We start from the raw sequence: 25,720 nt of genomic DNA, 5'->3' as shown, positions 1-25,720 counted from the left end.
TATCGAGGCAGTAATAGTCGGTGTTTTGTTGCTGTTTATTGAGGTGGTAACTGTCAGATGTTATAGATATTTAATATCAATTTTACACTTTTTATTTTGCCCATGTTTCAGTATGAAAGACTAATACCACTTACCTCAGGTAACAACTGAAGAATATCAGAAAACTTTGGTCTTTTGTTGGCATCGTGTTGCCAACATTTCAACATCAAGGAGTAATATTCTTTAGGACAACAATCAGGTTGTTCAAGTCGTTGATAGCTGGGCTCATCGATTGCCTCCAGAATCTGATAGAACACAACATTATTTATCATGAGAAAATTATTTTGTCCTCTATTAGACTAAAAATTTACTCAATAAGATTATGTTATCCATTCTGTATTTTAGATACCAACTGTTCTATTGTAGAATGTATAAATTATTGGGTACTGAGTGTAACTTAAATAGCCAACCTGCTGTCCAGTTAAAGCAGCCCAGGGTTGAAAACCATAGCTAAATATTTCCCACAAAGTCACACCATATGCCCAGACATCACTTGCAGATGTAAACCTCAAGTAGTTTATACACTCAGGTGCACACCTAACAAAGGAAAACAAAAACTGTAAACAGTTTATACATCTAATCAGGTGTATCTAGTCAAACACTAAGCATTAATAATCTGTGCAGTTGCACCACATTTGCTAAAAAGCAAGAAATAAGTGGCACAGTTCATATCTAATAAAAACAAAATTTAATTTTTTCTAAGTAAAACAATTCCAAGTTAAAAATACCAACAAGCATTATCCAAAAAATATGTTCATATACTAAATGGGTGTCTGACATGTCTAAGAATTAGCCACATTAATTAACATTTCACATTACTTTTTGACACTGAAATAAGAATGTATTAACAAAATTATGCTACTAGTAGCATGTGCTACCTGGCAGTTCAACACTGTTGTGCACTATCTGTGTGTTTGTCACTGTTTTGTGCCACCTGAAAGTCTGCATTTGGTGCACCATCTGAAGGTTTACCTCTTTACATTATTTCATATAAAAAATTAAAAAAGAACTAATAATTAATTTTATCTTATGGCATAATTAATGATAAAAAAATAAACTGCTACTGTATAAAATTTAAGCACTGCTCATAAAAACAGCACTGTATTAAACTTAATGAGAATTTTAACTCCAAGAATTTTTATAATTGCCTTACTGCAAACTACTTTTCCAACTTGACATTGTTTTTTTACATAAAACTTTTTAATCATAATGGTAGGGCCTTAATTTTGAAGTTTCTGCTCAGATAAAAATATAACAGATGCAATTTTTAAAATTGTGCACAATTTTATTAAAGAATTTTGTGAACAAATAATATTATTAATACCCTCCCCATTCAACAAAATTTAAGTACAAATTAATTATATTTTGTTAAATCAACACAAAAGAGGCTTCTTACAAAGTTTATCATGAAACTGTTATTTTATTATTTCCCAAAGAAAGTGCACACACACACACACACACACATACCATGCAATTGGGAGCTTAAGGTTGACATTGAAATTTGTTTGATAATAATCCTTTCCTACCCCCAAAGCTCGAGACAAACCAAAGTCACTGATTTTAACCTGAAAACATAAAAACAAATGAGAAAAACTAATACATAAACATATGATTTGGTTTAGAAAAAAAGAAAAAAATGTGTTTCCTTAGATTATGGTTCTCATTAGAAAACAAAGATCACTGATCTTCAGAAATATGAATTTGATAAAGGATTCAGCTAAAAATGAATATATTCCAATACATGTAGTCTCTGAAGATACATAGAGGATTCCATACTTGTACATTCTCTATAGCCTAGTGTAGAACTGTCAACAAAAATGTTTAAATTATACATTTTATACTATACAGTTCATCACAAATATATTCCACATAATGATCTTCTAAAAACAAGTAGAGAGCAAAAAACCAAATTGACAACTGCTGTATATTATCTATACTGAAGTACATATACATATTTGACTTCAGATGCTTTATCCAAATAATTTACTGGTATGTTCTCACATAAGTAACACTGTGATTTTGAAACACGCCAAAGTCTTAATTTTCATTTTATTATTCATAAAATTTAGATTTCACTGAAATACAATTAAAGAGGTTAACTGAACATAAATTAACATCTAATGAGTATCATAAAAAAAGCAAGCAATTACCTGGTATAAAAACTAAGGCTAAAAAAGTTGTGAAAGATTCTGTGTAAGCTCTTCTAAACAAGTTTTCTATTATTAAGCTCTGATATAATAAAAAAACATACTTTGTTTTTAGCAAAAACTAGAATGTTCCGTGCTGCTAAGTCTCTGTGAATAAGACGTTTGCTTTCCAAATACTGCATACCGTCACAGATCTGATAGGTGAAATCACATAATGAGATTACTGGAAAATTAGACCTCAAATCTGGCTCCTTTAGGCATTCCAGCAAGGAACGTAATGGTGCAAGTTCTGTTACCTAAGTAAAAAAATATATATGTACATATATATACTGTACTTATCAACTTCATACTTAAAAATTTCCTTATCTTAAAAAAATCTTTAAGGTAATTCTTCCACTTTTATAGTTATTTGTTCCTGTTCTAACAGTTAATACTAAATATTATACTGCTACTTGTTTTTAAATAGATGACATTTATAATTTCATCAGTAATTAACAATCCAAGTCTATCTCTGCATGATTTTAAAGTTCAAGCCAAAGTCTAGTTCTTCAACACACTATTAAACCTACCTTGATTCACTACTACTTTGAACATCTTTTACCCCTTTCAGTAATATTCTAAAATATATATACTAATACAATCCAAAAATATATCACATTCAATTTTACAAGCTTAAATCAGCAGTTATATACAATTTCTAAAATTCTTCCTCAAACAGTTTTATTTCAATCATTTCTTTGCAAACTATTCTTTGATTTACTATATACTAACACAATAATTTAAATTATCTAGTTGCACATTCATGCTAGTAACGATACACGCTACCCCAATACTTTCCTTTTGATCCCACACATTGATGCTGGCTACATTAAAAGGACTCCAACACTTTTTTCTTCCTACACATTCATGACGTATATTTAGAGACCACAAACAAAAACAGTATCTTAGGACCAGCCCTATAACTAAAATTGCATTATCTTAGGTCCAGCCCTATAACTAAAATAACATTATCTTAGATCCAGCCCTATAACTAAAATTGCATTATCTTAGGTCCAGCCCTATAACTAAAATAACATTATCTTAGGTCCAGCCCTATAACTACAATAGCATTATCTTAGGTCCAGCCCTATAAACTACAATAGCATTATCTTAGGTCCAGCCCTATAACTAAGATAACAGTATCTTAGGTCCAGCCCTATAACTAAGATAACAGTATCTTAGGTCCAGCCCTATAACTAAGATAACAGTATCTTAGGTCCAGCCCTATAACTAAGATAACATTATCTTAGGTCCAGTCCTATAACTAAGATAACAGTATCTTAGGTCCAGCCCTATAACTAAGATAACAGTATCTTAGGTCCAGCCCTATAACTAAGATAACAGTATCTTAGGTCCAGCCCTATAACTAAGATAACAGTATCTTAGGTCCAGCCCTATAACTAAGATAACAGTATCTTAGGTCCAGCCCTATAACTAAGATAACAGTATCTTAGGTCCAGCCCTATAACTAAAATAGCATTATCTTAGGTCTAGCCCTATAACTATAATAACATTATCTTAGGTCTAGCCCTATAACTAAAATAACAGTATCTTAGGTCCAGCCCTATAACTAAAACAACAGTGTCTTAGGTCCAGCCCTATAACTAAAATAGCTAAAGTTTTCTCTTAAAATCACTTTTATTTATTGCCCTCCCCACAACACCCAAAGACAACCTATTCAAAAAGTCAACCAACCTGTTAGAAAAAAACAAACAACCTAGCAAAAGATGACTTCTACCCTACCAAAATTTATATTTGTGTCCCATAATAACACTGTTCTCACTGTTAAATATAAAAAAAGATAATGCATCAACACTATACAACTTTAAATGCTTCAATCATATCCCCTCTAACTTTTTTTTTAAAGAGATAACCATTTTAAGGACCTTAATCCCTCTTAATATGACAACCTTTCAATCCCAGGTACCATTTTAGTAACTGTTCTTTTAACCCTTTCCAACAGTTCAATGTCCTTCCAAATACCAAACACAATACTCCAAATGTGGCCTAACCAGTGATCTATACAATGAAAGTATAACTTTTAGACTTGTATTCAATATTTCCTAAAACCTAAAATCCTATTTTCCTTACCATGAGCAACAGCACACTGTTAAGGATATTCCCATCCAAGTTACATTTATAATTCAAATTATGATAACCCACATGAATTATCTTGCATTTATTGTAATTAAAACCCATCTACCATTTATTTGCTAACTCACTAAATGATCTAAATCCTTTTGTAAATCAGCAGCATCCTCTTCACATATAGCAACACAAAAGATCTTGATGCCATGAACAAATTCCTTCACGTATGTCATTAAAGTAAACAAAAATAGCAATGGTCCAAACACTGAGCCCTGAAGTACCCCACTTGTGACATTCATCCAGTTTGGCTAAATTCCTTTTATAAAGTCCTTCTGCTTTCTTCATCCATTCATTCTTTTATCAGATTAACTAAATTATCTCCAATATCTCTATAGATAATTTTTTAATAAGTCTTACATGCCACTTTGACAAATGCTTTCTAAACATACCGATACACTAAATCAACACCTTTACCCTCATCTACGTATGGAGCAGTAACATTTTCAAAACATTTTTAAAGATTTGTATAGCATGACCTTTCTCTCAGTAAAACCATGTTGACTATCCAATAAAATTATAAACTTTGTTAAATGACTTTGTAATGTATCTTTTATCAGACTTTCTAAAACTTTTCCCACAACTCATGTACGAATAACAGGCATATAATCACTGGGACAATTTTTATAACCTTCCTTGAAAATAGCAGTTAACTAGTGACTTCCAATCTTTGATATCTACCCACTATTGAAGGACTAATGAAAACAGTAGCAAAATGCTCACATATCCAAGCTTTATCCTCCCTTCAAAATCCTTGGGAAATTATTACCTGACACAGAAGCCTCGTCATTCTTTAAACTTGAGTTTTTCTTAACCAGTTCAGAATTAATGCAGTTGCATTGTTTAACCTTGTTTCAATCTATAAATGCTTAACCTTGTTTTGAATCTATAAACTGTTGAAGATGTAGAATATTGCTTAAACCTTCAATTACAAAAAACTGAATAAAAGGTAGAATTTAATATCCAAGCCATTTCATAATCATCAGATACAAGCCTTCCCTTAACATTCCTCGAGGGTTCTATCCCTATCCTAACATTATGTTTAACCTTAATGTACTTAAAAAAATCCTTACTGTTAATCTTTATATTTTTCAACCATACATCCCACTTAAGGTTCTAATTCACACCAGTCAATTTAAATTTCTTAAATTTGTAATGCTTTTATTTAACTATTTCTTGCACCCTCCGCGTCAACCCAGTTTTATACTTGCAGCTGCCCTTTTCTTTCTCTAAGAAATATGTTTGTCTTGAATATTTAAAAATATATCTTTAAAATGTTTACACATTTGCTCATTGTCTCCAAATAACCCAATTCATAACAAGCAATTCTTATTGCATCCCTTAAAAATTTGTTTTTTTGAAATTAAAATAAAATATTATTCCTTATCTTCATATGCAGTAAAACATCAAACAAAATACACAGCAATGATCAGTTGCATTCAAATGTTTCCCCAGTACCCACCCTCTCAACCATTTCTATATTAGAAGTTGAGAACAAATCTAAAACAGCATTATTTCTAGTACGTTGCTTGACTAATTGGTGAAGAAATCCATCTTGAACAGTTTGCAGTAACCTTTCTCCCTAATGATTTGACTCTAGCATTTCCCAATTCATATGCCTGAAACTAAAACCACCCATAATTATGACTTCATTAACAGCTAAAATCTTAATATTATTGTAATGTTTGTTATTAATTTCTTCAGTATCATCTGGTGGTCTCTTAACAAATTCTCAATAAAACCTTTCAGTTCAGCAGATAAGCACAGAAATGTTCAAATCTAGATAAAAAAAACATAAAATTTAGTACACTGGTACTTTTCTGTATAGAGATTCACATGCAATCAAGAGATATTTACGATCTTGCTATAAAGACCTTATTTTCATACTGTTAATGATATATTTGTCTGTTCAATAGAATGCATCTCATCTTTATAAGATCAATATTTCAGGTTGGAATTTTTAAAATAGTTTATTCAATATATTCAAGGTATTGGACGCTTCAGCAGACTTAAGATTGCATTTGAGTTTCTAACTTATACAGAATGGACCTTGACTAGTAAAAATTTCACTTATTTGAATTCACTTGTAATAAAACTTCACATATTATGTATTACTGGAAAAGAACTTATGATTTATTGTTTGGTAGATTATGTCATTATTACACTCATAAAATATTGATGTATGAAGCTTTACATACATACACATGTTTATATTTTTATTGCATGAAAATTAATAGACTACAAGAACTTCAGTTAGTTCTTCAAACATGATATGCAAGTAAACATTCACCTGTGTAAAAGGGCATGTTTGGCTACACAGAAGCAAAATCCATCTCTCAATGCTGTATCCTTAGATGCAATTTGTTGAGATATTGTAGATAACTTACAAAAATAAATTGTCACCACTGGGTAAACTTCACTTGTCAAAGGCAGTTTTCTTTCCCTTTCTGTAAAATACTGGTGCTGTATCTCAGACCATTAAACAGGAGTAATGCTTGACATTACACCAACCCCAGTAAATCAGCTGACATGTACATGAAATATTTCCCAACACCAAAGTCTATCAAAAGTTCAACATTCAGTTTGGGGATGAAGGATATGGCTAGAACACAAAATCTATGTCAACAGTTCTGATCATCACTATTTCTATGTCCTTTACCTGTACCATGGAGCAGCACCCTCATGACTGAATGGTGCAAGGCCTAGTTTATGTGTAGTTGTTTAACAAAAATTATCTTCATTGTACGCAGACACAAACTCCACACCAGCTACATCCAAGGTTGCAATCTCATCTCCCACATACATAAATAGTTATGTCTTATTTTTGTCTAAATAAAGAAAACTCTGCCAGTGTCCTGGAACTGCTATCCCTTGATGAACCAACCTGCAGACTTCTTTCCCACATGCTTTTCTGGTGCACTGTTTGAGACTGTTCTTGATATTTCCACCCCATAAACAGGATCAACTTTCTTAACATTATGGGCTTAGTTCACCAAATAAGCCAATATTACATATTTAGTATACTATTCAAATGTTCTAGATTTTCTAGGTGTGAGCACATTCACTATAGGAGCTCCATTCAATACCTTCATATTCAGTCCTGAATTATTAACTTGTACCTGAGCATTTGTCTGCAGACACAGGAAGAGTTGATTTCTTCTCAACCCACACTCCCCCCACAGAAGAAAGCAAAAGTGGGTGCTTTCCCTAGAATTGTGACTTCAGTCTGTACCCATCAAAACAAGGAAGGTGTCCTTTCCACACAGATATGATTGGTTCCCAATGAATATGCTTACCTACAGCAAATAGTGTCTGGTCCAATACTATGATAGGTGCCAGGGCCAGGATTTAGTTATTAGATAGATTTTATGATGATTTTCAGAGGATGTATAATCATGAAACAGTACAAGTGGTACTGCAATGGCTGGAAACCTTGGAAGTGGTGACTAGACAGATGCGTGACAGGTAGACCAGGACAAGTAACCATCTTCTACAAGTTTGTCTTTGTCCAAAACTTGTGCATATTCACCACTTTTGTTCCCTTTTTTTTTTTTATGATTCAATTAAATTTGGTGTTGACAAAAAAATTATGAGTGAGAAAAAATATGACATCTTTCATGGAAGGTTTGTCCATGAAACTGAGATATGGATAAACTATATACAAATTAACAAGGTTCCAACGTATTAATTCATGACCATAGATACAATAAAGATACAAGATTCCTTAAGTAAACTTTGTTAAATATTTTAAATGTTATTTGACCAGCTATTTTAAAGATATTAAACAAAAAAGGTGGGCCAATTTATCCAGCCTAAGAGTTCAACAGAAAACATGAGAATAACAACTTTTTCCTTCCCCTCTGGGGAAGGTTTTAAATTGCTCTTGCTTTTTTATGAATCTTTTATACCTGCTAAAAGAAATTCAAATGAATTTAATGTCCTTGTTATTATCTTTAATATCCTCAACTTCAACATGATGTAACTTACACTTTACATATAAAGCCACTTCTCCCTCTCTCTTTACTACTCTCTCTCTATTAAATAACCTATAACCATGTATTTCAACAAAATTTCTGTCATCAAAATCATCTACATTTAACCATGTTTTGGCTATTCCCATTATATCAAAATCATTCATTTCTGCCAGTACCATAGTCATTTTATTCCTTATAGTTCTAACATTAAATAGTAACAATTAAGCCTATTCTTAGAATTACTTCTGTACTCATTTCCTACGATAAACTTCTCTACATCATATATAATTTTTTGCATTTAGTTTATTCACACCCTCACCATTAGCTAGTACTAGTTTAAACCTTATCTTACAGCTGAGTTAATAGCCCTTATCTACTTATTCTTACATATTAACCTAAGCCTAGCATTTAATCCTAGTGACCTACTCATAATTTCATTCCCACAATTAATTCTCAACAGTATCCCTGACACAATTAAGTAAGAGCCTTTTTCTTTAAAAGCCTTTATCAGCCCCCTGTAGGTATGAATTAGCTATTCTGACCAACTTTTCCTACATCATTAGCCCCTTATATGCACATCAGAAGTTATATCTTCCACCCATACATCCAGGTAGCATAATCTAATTCTTTTCTCCCTATTTACCCCACAGACTATTCTATCCATGTCTTATTAAGGAGCCACCTATAAATATAACCTCCCTATTATTCACATCCATCTCTAATCCTGTTGTTTTCCTTCTCTCTAACAGTTCTTCAACTATACAAGCCAAAGGCTGAAACAAGTTGTTCAGCATAATAGGATCATTATAACTAAATTCACTACTTCTTACTCTAATATTATTCTTTCTAACTACCTGAAAGTCATTGTTAACTGATGTATCCCTTACATGTAAAAGTTTAGCTCATCCTGCTACCATTTCCCACAGTCTATCCTTCTCTTTATCTATTGCCTCTACTTTACTTATGATAGCCTCCAACCTACAAACACTAGATACAAATTGTACATCTTTATTAATAGTATTGGCTTCCTCAAATGTACATGCCAGTCTCGAGTTCCCAAGTAAAACTCACAATGCTGGTTTTACCTATTACCAGTTACAACAAATAGTTTGATAAGCTAGATGTCTAGTCCACCTACCTATAAAATACATGTCCAGTCCCATTATCTTCAAACTGCATGTCCAGACCCCCTTAAACTTTAAACTACCGCCTCATTATATTTAAACCAGATATTTAGTTCTGTTAACTTGAAACTACATGTCCAGTCCTGTTACCTTTAAAACAGATGTCCATTCCAATATCCTTAAAATAGATTTTCAGTGTCATTACCTTTAAACTGAATAATTAACCTGGTATGCTGTACTTATTTAGTCCAAATTTAATTTTTAATTAATTTCTTTCCAGTTTGTTAAATGATATTTGGTTTTTAAATTTATTATTATTATTATCAGAAGTTAAACACATGTATTCTATTTATAGAAATTTCAAAAATGGTTAATGGAAATCACAAACATTGTTTCGATATTTGGATAAAAGTGAAAGGTTTAACCTCTACCAGATTAAACTTTGACTAAGAAATCTTTATTTTGTTTATGTTTGTTATAAACTTAGTGAATAAGAGCTTAATAATCTCTGTAACAGAGTACCATCACTGGATTAATGGCTATTATAATAATGCAACTGACCAACATTAACGAAGTTGTGTCCAAGACAACTCCATACAACCGTACAATGTGTTCATTGTCAATAGTGTGCATGATTGCAGCCTCCTTTAGAAACTCCATTGGATTGTTCTGCATCCTGTCTTTACTGAGGCACTTAATTGCCACTTGAATCTGTCATAAAGAAAAATGATTGAGGTTAAAAATTTTTTACTTAAACATAGCACTTGTGAATTTTATTTATAACTACATAAAATATGGAATTAAACAGTATGTTTATATAAAACACTTACATATAAAATTAGTTATCACATTCACTAAATTCAGTTCATTACTTTATTCAACCACATGGGAATCTGTAAATTAATACTTTGTAAGATTAGCACTAACCCTTTCTCCATCCTCATTGGTCCAAACACCTTGCTGAACAACACCAAATTCACCAATCCCTAGTTCTTTGTTTATTATAATACTGTCTGCAGGGATAATATGTTTGCTGGGTACACGAACAGGGTTCCTGTCTGCAACAGAGTCTAAAAATACAATTGAGCTGCGATCTATGTTATCTTTTGACTTTGGAAGGATCATCTGGAAAAAAACCAAGAAAAGCAATATTTCAAGAAATGTTATACTGTAAAGAATTATTTAATCAAAGTAAGTTGAGACCCTCTTAATTAAAGACTTTATAATAAAGATTATTCACCATTACATTGCTAAGCTGTGAATTAGTTTAATTTTGGAAGTAAAAATTTGAAATGTAAACATCCACATTGGTGTTTATGTGTTCTAAAAATAAACACTTAACACACAGTGCAAAACCCATATCCTAATCTATATAAATATAATAGCACTGTCTATTGCCTGTCCATGTAATTACTCTGCAAAACGTGGATGGATCTTCCCCAATATTTGGTATTGAGATTCGTTAGGTCCACGTGGGAGATGCATACAAATTTTCAATTTTGCAATTTGTAATTGTTATGGGTACTTTTTACCACTACTTTGTCCCTTTTTATGGACTTCACCAAATCTGGCATGAAAGTTTGTTGGGTCCATGCAGAGAACAGACAAATTTACAGTTTCACATTTTGAGTTTTGCAGTTTTGTGTGCATTTTCTACAATTACATCTAAAAGAAGCAAATTTTCATATCCTGAGATAACCTTTCATTAATTATGAATTTACATAGCTTCCATCCAGGACAGGTACTACAGCTAGTTTTAAATAACACTAAATAAACTATAATTTACCACATCTGCAGTTTAACATACCTAGCTATCAAAAATGCTTTCTTACAAAAAAAGTCCTACTATGTGAAAGTGTTTACTAAGCCAAGCTAACATACTGTATTTCTCAAGGCTTCAGATTCTGGAAATATTTCTCTCATACATACAAGAAACTTTAAACCCTAATATTTTGTTAAAGTATTTATTTCTACAAAGATGCCAACTGGAAAAAAAAGTTCTCCTAAAAAATTAATCTATAAAAGTAACAACCTTTAACCTGAAGCTCAGCATAAGAACAATTATCAGACAGTAAATACACACATTTTTAAACTTTCTGAGGTAGGTCTGAGGGTAAACCTTCTGGAAATACTTGCGTAGTCGTCGCTGCTCAGGTTTACTCATTCCCAACTGTGTGAGATCGCCGTCCTCCACATACTTTAGCTGAGCTACAGTGGTCACTTTCAGGTCATTCTTGAGAAGACTGTAATACTGTGACAGCTCTGCTTCAGAAAGGAACTCATACAGGCTCAAGGCTGGTGTAGGTATGGCCATGGTCAGAGTCCAGTCATATGACTTGATAATATGTTAACATTAAACTGGAATCAAAAAGTAATGACAGCTCACTATATAGAATTATTCTACTGAAAATTATATTCAGACTATGCACCTACTCTGAACTTGTTCCATGTATATTATACTGTTTAAATACATTTTCTAAACTAATCCTATCTTGTATAGAAAATATTTCATATCAGTGTTCTAGTCTGATTTTATCTCCTATAAAAAGTTCTATTCATCACAACTTATATTTATTCTTGACAATCTAACTTAGACATTAAGACTACAAGAAATATGTCAGACAAACCACAATACAGTTTTCACATTGTTATAACTATGTTTTATCTCAGTCTAAAACTACACTGAGCTCTTAGAGCCATTACACATTTTGTACTGAATAACCTATCTTTTAAGGATGCTAATGTTCCTATCATATTATACATACAAATGTAAGTCTGTATTTCACGTTAAGTACTCGTATATTTTAGAGGTGGTTGTACAAAAAACAAAGTCAAACTTTCTAACATGATTACTAATATACCGTAAAAATATCCTAAATTATCATATATTTTAATGATTAAACTTTAAACAAACGTAATAGCTTAATTAGTAGGGTATTGTGAATAATAGTGACAAGTTTTTGTTTAATTGTGTCTCATACTATTTGTTACTAATACAGGTTTTGAACAAATGAGTTAGTTGCCTCATACTATTTGTTACTAATACAGGTTTTGAACAAATGAGTTAGTTACCTCATACTATTTGTTACTAATACATGTTTTGAACAAATGAGTTAGTTACCTCATACTATTTGTTACTAATACATGTTTTGAACAAATGAGTTAGTTACCTCATACTATTTGTTACCAACACAGGTTTTGAACAAATGAGTTAGTTACCTCATACTATTTGTTACTAATACATGTTTTGAACAAATGAGTTAGTTACCTCATACTATTTGTTACTAATACATGTTTTGAACAAATGAGTTAGTTACCTCATACTATTTGTTACCAACACAGGTTTTGAACAAATGAGTTAGTTACCTCATACTATTTGTTACTAATACAGGTTTTGAACAAATGAGTTAGTTACCTCATACTATTTGTTACTAATACAGGTTTTGAACAAATGAGTTAGTTACCTCATACTATTTGTTACTAATACAGGTTTTGAACAAATGAGTTAGTTACCTCATACTATTTGTTACTAATACAGGTTTTGAACAAATGAGTTAGTTACCTCATACTATTTGTTACTAATACAGGTTTTGAACAAATGAGTTAGTTACCTCATACTATTTGTTACTAACACAGGTTTTGAACAAATGAGTTAGTTACCTCATACTATTTGTTACTAATACAGGTTTTGAACAAATGAGTTAGTTACCTCATACTATTTGTTACTAACACAGGTTTTGAACAAATGAGTTAGTTACCTCATACTATTTGTTACCAACACAGGTTTTGAACAAATGAGTTAGTTACCTCATACTATTTGTTACTAACACAAGTTTTGAACAAATGAGTTAGTTACCTCATACTATTTGTTACTAACACAGGTTTTGAACAAATGAGTTAGTTACCTCATACTATTTGTTACTAACACAGGTTTTGAACAAATGAGTTAGTTACCTCATACTATTTGTTACTAACACAGGTTTTGAACAAATGAGTTAGTTACCTCATACTATTTGTTACTAATACATGTTTTGAACAAATGAGTTAGTTACCTCATACTATTTGTTACTAAAACATGTTTTGAACAAATGAGTTAGTTACCTCATACTATTTGTTACTAATACATGTTTTGAACAAATGAGTTAGTTACCTCATACTATTTGTTACTAATACATGTTTTGAACAAATGAGTTAGTTTCCTCATACTATTTGTTACTAACACAGGTTTTGAACAAATGAGTTAGTTACCTTTGAATGCTACACACTTAACATCTAAAACATTTTGTCAGGGTTTAAAATCATAAATTTTATTTAAAACCTGATGCTTCCTTTATTTGTTGTTTCTTAGAGTGGTGTTTCATTTGAATCTGTGATAAGTCAAAGTTTTTTCTGTCACAGTATGTAAAGCTTTGGAGATAAAAATTAGATTAATCTCATGTAAAAGATACAGGTTTTAATTACATCAGTGAAAGTATAGATTTAACCTTACTGAAACCAGATGTAACTAATGAAGTAAGTACCTTTAACATTTACTACAATGCAGAAAGAGACAGTAATATATTTGTTATTACATTCCTGTCTAAATCCTAGCCCCCATTTAAAATTGAAGTTCCACCACAACTTTTGAAAACATTTGTCATATTATAAATCTCTTATTCATCTGTAAAAGTACACAATGACTGCTTGAAACTCTGTTCTTTTCTTACATAATAACGTTCCATTATTATTCTTCATTCTACACATTGACAACTTGAAGCTTTGTTCTTTTTTTTACATAATAAAGTTCCAATATTATTCTTCAATCTTCCTACACATTAAAACTATACAGGAATGTTAAAAAAACATATATATAACTGTAATAGAATTTATTATACAATGAATTTCTAAAAGAATGCTAAGCTTTTCATTTATTTTTTGCATTTGATTATCAACCTAACGTTCAGCAAGCACTACCATGTTACCCTAAAATAATTTTTAAAAATAGAATTATTCGAGTCATTTGTCTTCAATCTCTCTCAGTATTAAAACATATTAGTCACTTGGGTTACCTATATTTAAAACAAACCACTGAGACTCTGAACAAGAAACAATTATTACAGTGTAAACTAATTCAATTAAAGAAAATACATAAACTAAAAAGCGACATGTACCCCACAACCATATTTACCGAGAACCCATATGAAATCAAATATAACCTCTCATCATATTTTAATTAAACCTGAGAAAAACTGTCACATAGTTTAACTATCACTCCTGATAAAATCAAATATACCAATTTCTTTGTAAATTTTGAAAGATTACCGACTAATGTTAAACCTTTAGCTATTTGGACTAAACATTTATGTACTTTTGACACCTGGTTTCTACACTTGATAATAATAGTGTATACTAATCTGTCAAATAGTTTAGATAATTTTGTGTTCCATGGGTTTCTCCTTACAAATGTTCACAAGACTATTGTACCAACCATAATGAACTTGTGGTGATGTGGGTTTCTCCTTACAAATGTTCACAAGACTATTGTACCAACCATAATGAACTTGTGGTGATGGAAATAAATACTACTTCATAACACTGACCATAAATCAGCAGTACATCAAACATAACAGTGAACAGTGAAAAAATACTGTACATTTTTGCTAAGCTATAATATACCATTTGTCAAAGATATTGAGATTCACTCTTACTTTTCACAAAGGATTACAGATCTTATAAACTTGTAATGGCACACTAACTTAACCTTCAACTAACCAACAATCAGCAACAAAATAACAAATAAAGCTTCAAATTCTAATATATTAATGCTTTCATTATTTGTATTACAAGTGTGTGGTGCTCTTTTATATTCCCTGTTAAAACAACTGTGACGTGACAGCCAATAACAACTGCATAACATGAAATTATCACCCAACTTTATAGTTCTTCAGTGCTAAATATAAATCTGATGGTTCCAGGTCCACAGATCCTGTTTGTTTGTTTTTGAATTTCATGCAAAGCTGCATGAGGGATATCTGCACTAAGCCATCTCTAAATTAGCAGTGTAAGACTAGAGGGAAAGTAGCTAGTCAACACTACTCTCTCACCAACAAATAGTGAGAATGACCATCACATTATAATGGCCCCTATAGCTGAAATAGCAAGTATATTCAGTGTGGTAAGGATTCAGACTCACAACCCTTAGATTACAAGTCAAGCTCCCCAACCACCTGGCCATGCCAGGCCTCCACAGAAGCACCTTAAAGCTGAAGGCTAAATCTTCAGATGCACCTCAAACCTAAAAACTCCAGACTCACAGATGCATCTTAAACCTGATTCACAGGTTACATCATGGGTTACCATGATGTGTCTAACCATTTAAATTAGTTAAAAACATCATGGCTCTTCCTTTACAAACTATGATAATAAAAAAATCAAAACGTGTCTGTATTTTTACAAAATTTAAACTGCACATGGAATATTATCATAACTTAAAAAACATTGGTAGTTCAGTGAATTTCTTCTGGCAAGGAATGTATATAAATAAAAAACAAACAACACTGTTGGTAAAGTTACTTTAATATAATACAGATTAAATTTCAGTAAATTTTAATGAATCAAAACTTTAGCTGATAATTAGTTGCTTTTAGTGCTCCCCCATGAAAAAATTACGCACCTGTCACAATGTATTATTTTAAAGCTTCATCAATTTGTAAATTTGCAATTTGATCACATCACTTGAAAAGTTTCATGATTTATGTATGATAAACAGACGTCCCATTTTGTGGTTGTTTGTACCAGAGGCCCAAGAACTTATCCCAGACATTGTTTTATGATACAGACATCAAATACCACAGTGTCAGTAACCTCAAATGACAAATGTAATAGGACTGCTAGACTTCCTCATTCTTGTAACACATGCTATCCTGCCACAAAAATCTCAAAAGTATATGGTCTGCACAGATCTGAACAGACGTTCTATGTTCCATTCATTCTTGAAAAACGAGTCGAAAATTTTTAAAGTAATACTAAAACCTAAAACTAGTAGGTATTAAAATGTTATGGATTCTTATATAAATCCAGGTATGAAGTAGTCTATTGTATAATAAATTTGATGAAGTGAATGATTAAAGATTTATTGGATGTATAATTTTATTTTTGCTATTTTGTTTTACGTCTATCACCAAAAATAGTAGATGAAATTAGTTCTAAAACAATATCTATGTCAATATGTTTACAAATGTTATAGAACAGTTCAACAGATTTAAAGCAAATAAAAAGTTAAATTTCAAATTACGGGCAAGGACTAGGCTGTTAACAGTTTTTCGGTTTCTAGTTACACGAGGTTTGTGTAATTTCCCGTGTTAACATTTTTGACAAAGTCCGAGATGATTTTTAAAAACATCACACACAATCACCAAGCCGTTTCATGTTTATTTATATAAAAATACAAAATATTATTTTATCAAGTTACCATACACGATTTCATGCAAACGATAGATTTTGCTACTCTTTTACAGCTACAGTTTTCATTTCATAAACTTTACGGGCCCAAAGAAAGTAGATGTACGAATTGAATAAGTTATTTCCTATCACCCCCAAATGGGACAGCAGTAAGTCTTTGGATTTACAATGCTAAAATCAGGGGTTCAATTCTCCTTGGTGGACACAGCAGATAGCCTGATGCATCTTTGCCAAAAAAAAAAAACACACACATTTCCTACCCACACAAACCTTAAACCTGTGTATTGGTTTGTTTTGAATTTCGTGCAAAGCTGCACAAGAGATATCTGCGCTAAAGCCTGTGCAACTCCAAGCACTTTATTACAGTAGTGTACTGAAAGCGACCATTTAAAATTTATGTAATGAATGAGGTTATGATATTTTATAATAAGGTCTCTGTTCCCCAATAAGCCAGATAAAAAACACATCTGCATTTTACAGCTTTGCTCTCCGAGGATCGAAGTCTCCTTATCTGTTACAATTTGAAGTTAACTAACAAGGCAGTAAGGAAAACAAGTCACACTGATAATAGTCATACCCTAAATGACGTGACCACTAAAATTCACCCAAACCAAACACATAAACACGAAAGGAATATTCATGTCTACAATTTAAAGGTCGAGCAAAGATCTTGTTGTTGTTTTTAATCACTATGTTAATTTATTTACCACAATTAAATTTGCTTATTTATTTTATATTCCGACACCTTCTCAGTTTGGAACGTATATGTCTGTCCGCAACCTCACGCCTATGCGTTGTTGATTAGATCACAGCAGTATTGTTGGTTCTCCAGTGTTTTTATAAATAAATAATACATGTAGCTTCAGTAACTAACTGACAAAATTGGCTGTTTGCCATCCGTTTGGAGTCAGAGAGTTTTAAAAGACAGCATTTCTTCTTAGATAGTAAAAATTTACAAAAAAAAAAGGCCGTTATCAACGACACCGCGTTGAAGCTGGACACCATCACGTGTCAAAATAAAACAAAATGAAACCTTATCTCCTGAGAAATGTTAAACATACTATACGAAACAACGTGGGGATTGTACTGAGCAATTCAGTTACAAACGTGCCTTAAGATATGGAGTTGAACAAAGTTTTGGTTTAAAACATCAAGGCATTCACATCTTTCTCGTCCAAGAATAAAATACACAACGATCAGAGTGCATCATTAAATTATATTTTAACACTCGATAATCTTCTGGTACATTACACTGTAAAAGCATATAACATGAACAGTAATAATGTGACGAGTTTCCAACATTATTTTAATGGTATATTATCGGCCTCTCATATTCAAACTTTGCTAGAAGTCACCATTTTCTAGACATACTCAGTACGGTTTTCTATCCCAAACTATGAGGTATGTAAGAAGCAGGAGGCTTGAGTTTCAAGTAATGATTTGAGTGTTCTTTTCTGGTGATTTATCGCTGTTTGTCACGTGAATTACAAAACGTTTCCAGTTAAATGGATATTTGTCGAATAAAATGAGCTATACATTTTTTTTGCTTCGCTTTTAGATCTTGTGTTCCATATTCTCAGCAATTAGAATGCAACTGCAATCCAGCTTCAGTATGCTACAAACTGGAGTATCAACACATAATTGTGAACCAAAATGTTTTTCATGCTTGAAAGTGAGACTGGGACAACATGAAGATATGGGGATTCCAAAAGAGAACAACAAACCAAATACAAGACTTCTTGCTGACTACACAAGCCCATCAAGACCCTTTGCAGCTAGAGTTACGGCAGTGATACAAATTGTCCATACTATACTCATGACGGCTAATTTATGATTAAGGAAGAGGTCAGGATTTTTCTCGTTTTTAAAAACCGTTGTACCAAATCTTGGAACTGCTATCGCAACGTTATTGTAGACTAACATGGACCAAGTTACCTTCGCAGATTTGTTCAAGATTTGTCTTTACAGACCCTTACACCGTAGTTTGTAGATGCTATCGCAATGTCATCATAGCTGAATATCGTTATGACGTCAACTGTAATGACAAAACTGACTTCAGTGTGTGCTCTACGACTTTTTTGACTACTAAGCACTGCAGAAATGAGCTCCTAGACATTTATACAAGGCTATCAATATTAAATAGGTTTGATATATCAATGGCTTCCTAGAATACGTTTGAATTTAATTTGTTACTTTTGTTATTGTTAGTTTTATTCTGGAAGGAGAGGATACTGTGTAAAGCTGCACAATAGATATATGTACTAGTACTCAGTAATTTTCAACTGATACCTTAGAACACGTACAGCTACCAACTCTTTAGCTTCTTTGATTAAAAGGATGATTTGACTCTCACTCTTGTAACACACCAACAATCTCAAAAAGCACACTAACTACTAATGTGTAGGAGGTCCCTTTGTTTTGCTTCTTTACCACGTGGTTGTTTTTGTGCTTTTACATTTAATTCCAATAAAATCGTAAAATAAACCAAGGAATCTATATTTCCTGTCTATATTGTTATTCAAAATTTCTCTTGTATTTATCTTGAGTGATTCTAGGCACTTGAAAACCAACGAGAACAAGGGTATTAATATTTAACACTATTATAACTTTTACCATCAACACTATTAAAGTTAAAATTAAAATTTAGGTTGAAGTTATTAAAAAAATTGGCTGAAATGTATTTAACATTTTTAATTACATTAAACATCTCTTAGTCATTCTGTGTGTATATGATTCAATCATTTTTAACAAACAAAAAGCGCACATTTTTTCTGTAAACAAGAACTCCTATCGGCTAAAAAGAGTACTACATCAGAAAGATAAAGAATAATTAAAGTTAAATTCAGGTTTAAATCGGTTAAAGCAGTTGTTATTTAAGGGAAAATGAATTAGTATAACACATAAATAAATTAGCTAAACACTCCCACTGCCCTTTTCATATGTCTGTTTGTTAACCAGAATGTACATCATCCGACAAACTACCAGCTTTTGAGAGCAATTGGTTATTTTATGGATACGTTGTTTTAATAACAGTTAGCTGCAAACAGAAATTTTTGTAATTCATCATTATCTAAGGTTACCTTAGATGTTTGGAAAATATGAGACAATTAATTATTCCTTATTATTCGGTAAACTAACTAGTTATTTATTTGCGAATTTATATGAAGACAGCTTAGAGACCTAGTCTATTTTTGATTCATTAGTTTCCCTGCAAGAGACTAGAATTCACACCTTAACTCCCCTGACGCAGCGGAAGTTATGAATCAAAAAATAGATCAGGCCTCCACGACATCTGTTTTCAAAGATGCTGATATGTTAGTCTGAAGAAATAAGACAACGATTTGATACTGTCGTCTCCCACACGAAACCACATGCAAGGTTTTAAGAAAAGGCAATAAATACTCTTTTCAGGGCTTTTACATCATGAAATCATAAAGAAATTTAGGATAAGCGAAAAATGGTACCCACAACTTCAGCAAAAAGCTCTGTTGTGCTTGAGACATTCTGAGAGAGTGCATTGGCTTTTTGTTTCTTATTTCTAAACAAGTTCAATGACGTAGGAACATGGGGGCTTTATAAAGCCCCCGAGGGTAAGGCGTTGAAAGGCTTCGCGATACTGATAAATTATTTATACAAGGAAACGTAATTTTCTACAGAAATTCAATTTATAACCCGTATATCTTAATAAGCCTACAAACATCACAAAAGTAAATCGTACATTATTGAGTATTCTAATTTTGTACAAAAACCCTGAAAAACCTTAGTATAACAACGAAAACACTAATCTAAAGATAACCCTGCAATCTTAAGAATATAATAAAAATAAACTCTGGTCAGTGGTACCCACTCTATATCTGACTAGGATACAGCTAATATATAGACATCTACTATTGGTAGAGACTGGTTGTGACTCAAACAGTTGACAGGAGAACAAGATATGCAACTAAAATATTACAAAACAGCGTTGCTAATTCGTTATAAAAGGATTGTTACAAATGTAGAACTGTGTAATTAATTAACTTCACATTATGTTACATGTGTGTGGTTTACTAAACACTCGTCTGTATGATTTGGTTTGTTTTGAATTTCGCACAAAGCTACTCAAGGGCTATCTGCGCTAGCCGTCCCTAATTTAGCAGTGTAAGACTAGAGGGAAGGCGACTAATCATTAACACTCACTCCGACTCTTGGGCTACTCTTTTACAAACGAATAGTGGGATTGACCGACACATTATAACGCTCCCACGACTGAAAGGACGAGAATGTTTGGTGCGAGAGGGATTCGAACCCGCGACCCTCAAATTACGAGTCGAACACCTTAACCCTTCTAGCCATGCCGGGCCCACTCGCCTGTATGTGTTTCGTCCACTAGAGGGATCGACCCCCGAAATTTTACATTAGAGGCAAAACAGAATGACTAGTACATTATCATTTGTTTTAATAATAGAACTGATCCCTTTAAGGAAAGGTGTACAACAATCCTTTCGAATGTAAAATATTCATATCCTCAGATCATAAAGACTTTAGAATTTCTAAGACGGATATATCCCTTACACTTGGTGCCATTGGGAAACAAAGGAATGTGAATCATCTTTAGATACTAATACTGCTTATAACAAGACTTGTAACAAGTCGTACTCCAGCCACGGTATGCGGCGTTTTGTAAAATGCGAGATTTCACGAGCATAAAGATCGGCTGAAAAAACTTACAACATGCCTCATACAATAGTACTAACCTAATAACAAAGGATCGTCGTTTAGAAAAGCGACGAGTCACGTTTACACACGCAGTCTCCACGGCATATCGGTTCATCTATCGCATACCTCGAGCAGCTGTAAAATAAAACAAGTATTCATGCTAATCACGAAGACGTACTGGTCAAGTTCTCGGATTTCACTGCGTTCGCACTGTTGCTATGGGAAACTATCGTCCTTTAACACTAAATGGATCATGGAAACCAAGCAGAACAAAAGAGATGCATTTAAATATAACAGCTTACCTATAGAGCCTTTTATAAAGGAAACAACGCTGCTGGACTATGTTACGATGCACGACCGGATGTCGCTACATGGACTATAACGACGTACAGATACTCCAAAATCAATTTAATGTAACATACATACAACCTCCACATTTATTTGTTTGTGCTTAATAACAAAGCTACACAATGGGCTATCTGTGTTGTGCTCACCTCAGGTATCTAAACCCGATTTTAACGTTATAAGCCTTCAGGCTAGTCCTGTAATGATTTAATTTACCATTTTATAAAATTTTTCTTTCCGCAATTTCGTTTTCTCGACAGTTATGTAATTAGCCATCTTACTGATCCTACAATAATCGGGATTTGGCGTGGCAGCAAGGGGGAACAGTTGCCTTCCCTAACGTTTTGGTTCCAACATCAGATAAACCGACAACGTGATAATTTAGTAATGCCTGAAAATGTCATTAGTACATAAATACATGACGTGATAATTACAAAAAACATTTCTATAAATTATGTATACATTTCATGGCAATGCCCGTAATGGCCAGGTAGTTAAGGCACTCGAGTCGTAATCTGAGGGTCGTGGGTTCGAATCCCCGTCATACCAAACATGCTCCCCTTTCAGCTGTAGGGACGTTATAAATGGTGATCAATCCCACTATTCGTTGATAAAAGAGTAGCCCAAGAGTTGGCGGTGGGTGGTGATGACTAGCTGCCTTCCCTCTAGTTTTACACTGCAAAATTTGGGATGGCTAGCGCAGATAGTTCTCGTGTAGCTTTGCGCGAAAGTCAACACAAAACCTTCAGGGCAAGTAGCATTCTCCCGTAAAACAACAAACTATGATGATCATTATATCTTCGTATTTTGAAGTGTAGTTACACACCGCACAACTCACACCAATCAAATTTAGTTGTGATCCAACCTTGAAGTCTAATTATGTGTATACAAATCTTTAGTTTCTTACGTTCTGTTGTGCGCGTGACTCCCAGCACTTCCTCCATAATAGCTTACTGTCAACATCCTAATTCACAAATCGGCAAAAAATTGTAAATGAAGTATTTTTCTAGTTCGCTCTTTATCGCAAATCACATTTTCTGTCATGTAGAAATATTCATTGTTGTACGTAGTTTGCAAAGTCATAATGGGGAAGATGGAACTTTTGTGGGACACCAAACAATATTTTCTTTTCTGTCTCTGAACAAAATACGAAATATCAACTTATGAAACGATCTAATGTATTTAGATGTTTATACCCAAAGGAATATACATTCGAGTTTAATGAAGAACCTTCAGTGAATAATTAAAGGACAATATTTAAGTATGTTTGCTGATAAACGTAAATTACAAGTAATTTTGTTGTGGTCAATGTTTCAAAAGTATCTTGAAAAAACTCGTTAGTTGTACAATTACAGTTCATATGGTCAATAATATTAACTTGTTTGTACTTAAAACATGACGTTTTATATCACACTTATAACACTAAAGAACAACAAGGGACCTTTGATCTATCTATATTGCCCCATGGACTAAATTAAACACTGAAGTCAAAGTGAGACCTTACCAATCAAATAATTTTTAAGCTTCCCTTAAATTAACTGTATCTACCAGATCTGAAAGCAAACTGTTCTTAAGGTCAACCATTCTGTTAGAAAAACAAAGATTACTTAGCTGGGACGACTCACACCCTGACAACATTTATATTTGTGACCATTAATCTTACTGTTCTTAAAATTAAATATGAAAGGACCTGGGGAATTAATATAATCATTTCCTTAATCCAATTAACCACCTCAGTCAGGTCCTGAGTTTGGTCAAGAGAGAAAATAATTGAGATATATTAACCTATTTTTATGACAACCTTTTCATCCACATATCATCCTAAAAGCCCTCTGAACCCTTTCCAACAATTCAAATGTCCTTTCAAAAGGTAAGGATCCCAAGACTGAACATAATAACTCCACAATGTCGCTGTTGGAACAATAAATTAATATAAAACAAATATTGCTTCCCTCCCGGAAATAATAAACAAGAAGTAAAACCTGGAGACAATATTCTATGAATACTTCATTCTACAACCAAGAATACTTGAATGCCCTCCGCGATTATGTGAATTTTACAAATAAATATTTGTAAAATATGGCTTATTTCTAAACATATTATTAAACATGAGCAAAGAGTAAATGAGTCCACATATACAGGCGATGACCTCATTCACAGAATCTCTCCAAGAAGGTAGATAATGTTTTACTAGAAGTACCATGAGCACACTGACTGCTCCGTTATTTAAATATAGCAACGTTTTTTATGTTAAATAATGCCTTAAAAACAATGTGAAGTGTGATTTCTTTTTTTGTTATGAAGTTGTAATTAGTGGCGAACAGTCCGCACGTTAATTACTAGGCCTCGTTAGGCCTACACTGTTTAATATTAATTCAGTTAAAAATCTTGTTGAAGTCAATTAATATTTGGATCAAAGTTAAATAGAGCCAGAAATAGTTTACCTTATCAATATTTAGATATTTTACTTTCATGAGGAGCGGTCTTTCACTCCTAGCACGTGACATGGTTCATCTCTGACTTAAGGAATATAGCTAGTTATTCGCTTCAGTACGCGTAACGGGGTTTCACTGAATCTATCCGCTAACTTAAAACCACTAGCAGTAGTGCGAACTTTAAAGAATAAACTGTAGACATCAACTTCTATAATCATAAATTATTTATTACTCTGCCCAGTTATTAGCATGTTATCAAGTGTAACAAACTGGTATGTTCCCCTTGAAAACTTTCTCATGAGTTATTTACATAACCCTGCATAACTTACCACTGAGTATAAAAACGCTCACTTAGCCTGTTCTAAGTTACATTCTACATATGTAGAATGGTGTGTATGTATATATACACACAAAGTACAGATCATCAATCGTTTTACTGGTGAAAGTATCAAATGTCAATCTTTAGTCGTCGCCCCACTCACTACGTGGGCGGGGTCGTAACATTCAGCACGCGCACCGAGTTGAAACGTTATCCATATCAATCGTTTATGAAACATGCAACAAACACTTCAGCGTTTTTCTTACACTTTTGTTGCCTGGTAACGACATCTTAACCCTGGCGAAACGTTGTGTATCAGAACAATAACATCTTCATCACCTAGTACTTTTGTCACATGAAGACAATTTAACACAGGCGAAACGTCTTGTGCAATATCAATAATAGGTAACTTCGCTACTTAGTATTTCTGTCGTCTGAAGACGACAGGATAACACAAGCGAAACGTCTTCTCATATCAATAACAGTTTCACCATCTAGCATTTTTGTCGCCTGATGACTGTGTTAAACGTCGCATGTCATATCAACTTTGATTTCGCCATCTAGTTTTGCTGTTGTTTACTTAATGATATAGTTCCTACCAAGTCCTCCTAATACAACAGATACCACAAAGAATAAATATATCAAATTACGAAATTGTAATAAACACTTTTAATTACATTAAAAAAAAAACTTATCCCTGCAACATGGGAAGCGTGTTAAAATATTTAGTTCTTTGTTCAGATGCAAGAGTTGTTAATAACAATGCTCTTATTAAGATTATTATTTACCGTATAAACCTTCAGGTGGCAAAGGTGTTCCCACTTTAACCACAGGACAATCCCAGCTCGAAAAGTTCGTCTGCTAAGTGACTCATACGAGCAACTGCCGAGCCAATAGCTCGCAGGAACAGAACGTGATAGACGCCATCGGAACCGTTACACCAACGGCTCTGTACCCTAGTTCTGCCAGCCACGTTATGACCAAAGTAATGTATGACTCACTATATTTTTTATCG

General features: G+C 32.9%; 1 protein-coding gene across 9 annotated transcripts in view; it reads right to left on the bottom strand.

The window, feature by feature from the left end:
- Ack-like (activated Cdc42 kinase-like) overlaps nt 1-25,720 on the bottom strand; it is a 75,484-nt gene that overhangs the window by 28,652 nt on the left and 21,112 nt on the right. For 8 of the 9 annotated variants that reach the window (XM_076462920.1, XM_076462918.1, XM_076462926.1 and 5 more), the window contains exons 2-8: nt 11,552-11,826; nt 10,396-10,593; nt 10,030-10,179; nt 2,291-2,482; nt 1,507-1,604; nt 450-576; nt 135-284 (exon numbers count right to left, since the gene is read on the bottom strand). In XM_076462920.1, coding sequence (XP_076319035.1) covers nt 135-284; nt 450-576; nt 1,507-1,604; nt 2,291-2,482; nt 10,030-10,179; nt 10,396-10,593; nt 11,552-11,782 — 1,146 coding nt within the window. In that variant the 5' untranslated portion in view covers nt 11,783-11,826. Of the gene's footprint in view, nt 1-134; nt 285-449; nt 577-1,506; nt 1,605-2,290; nt 2,483-10,029; nt 10,180-10,395; nt 10,594-11,551; nt 11,827-25,493; nt 25,675-25,720 lie in introns of those variants that run through there. The other variant, XM_076462919.1, reaches the window with a different exon arrangement.

This window comes from Tachypleus tridentatus, chromosome 10, assembly GCF_004210375.1.
Source record: "Tachypleus tridentatus isolate NWPU-2018 chromosome 10, ASM421037v1, whole genome shotgun sequence".
In the NCBI taxonomy this organism is placed as follows: domain Eukaryota; kingdom Metazoa; phylum Arthropoda; class Merostomata; order Xiphosura; family Limulidae; genus Tachypleus; species Tachypleus tridentatus.
This window is presented reverse-complemented; position numbering and strand designations above follow the sequence as displayed.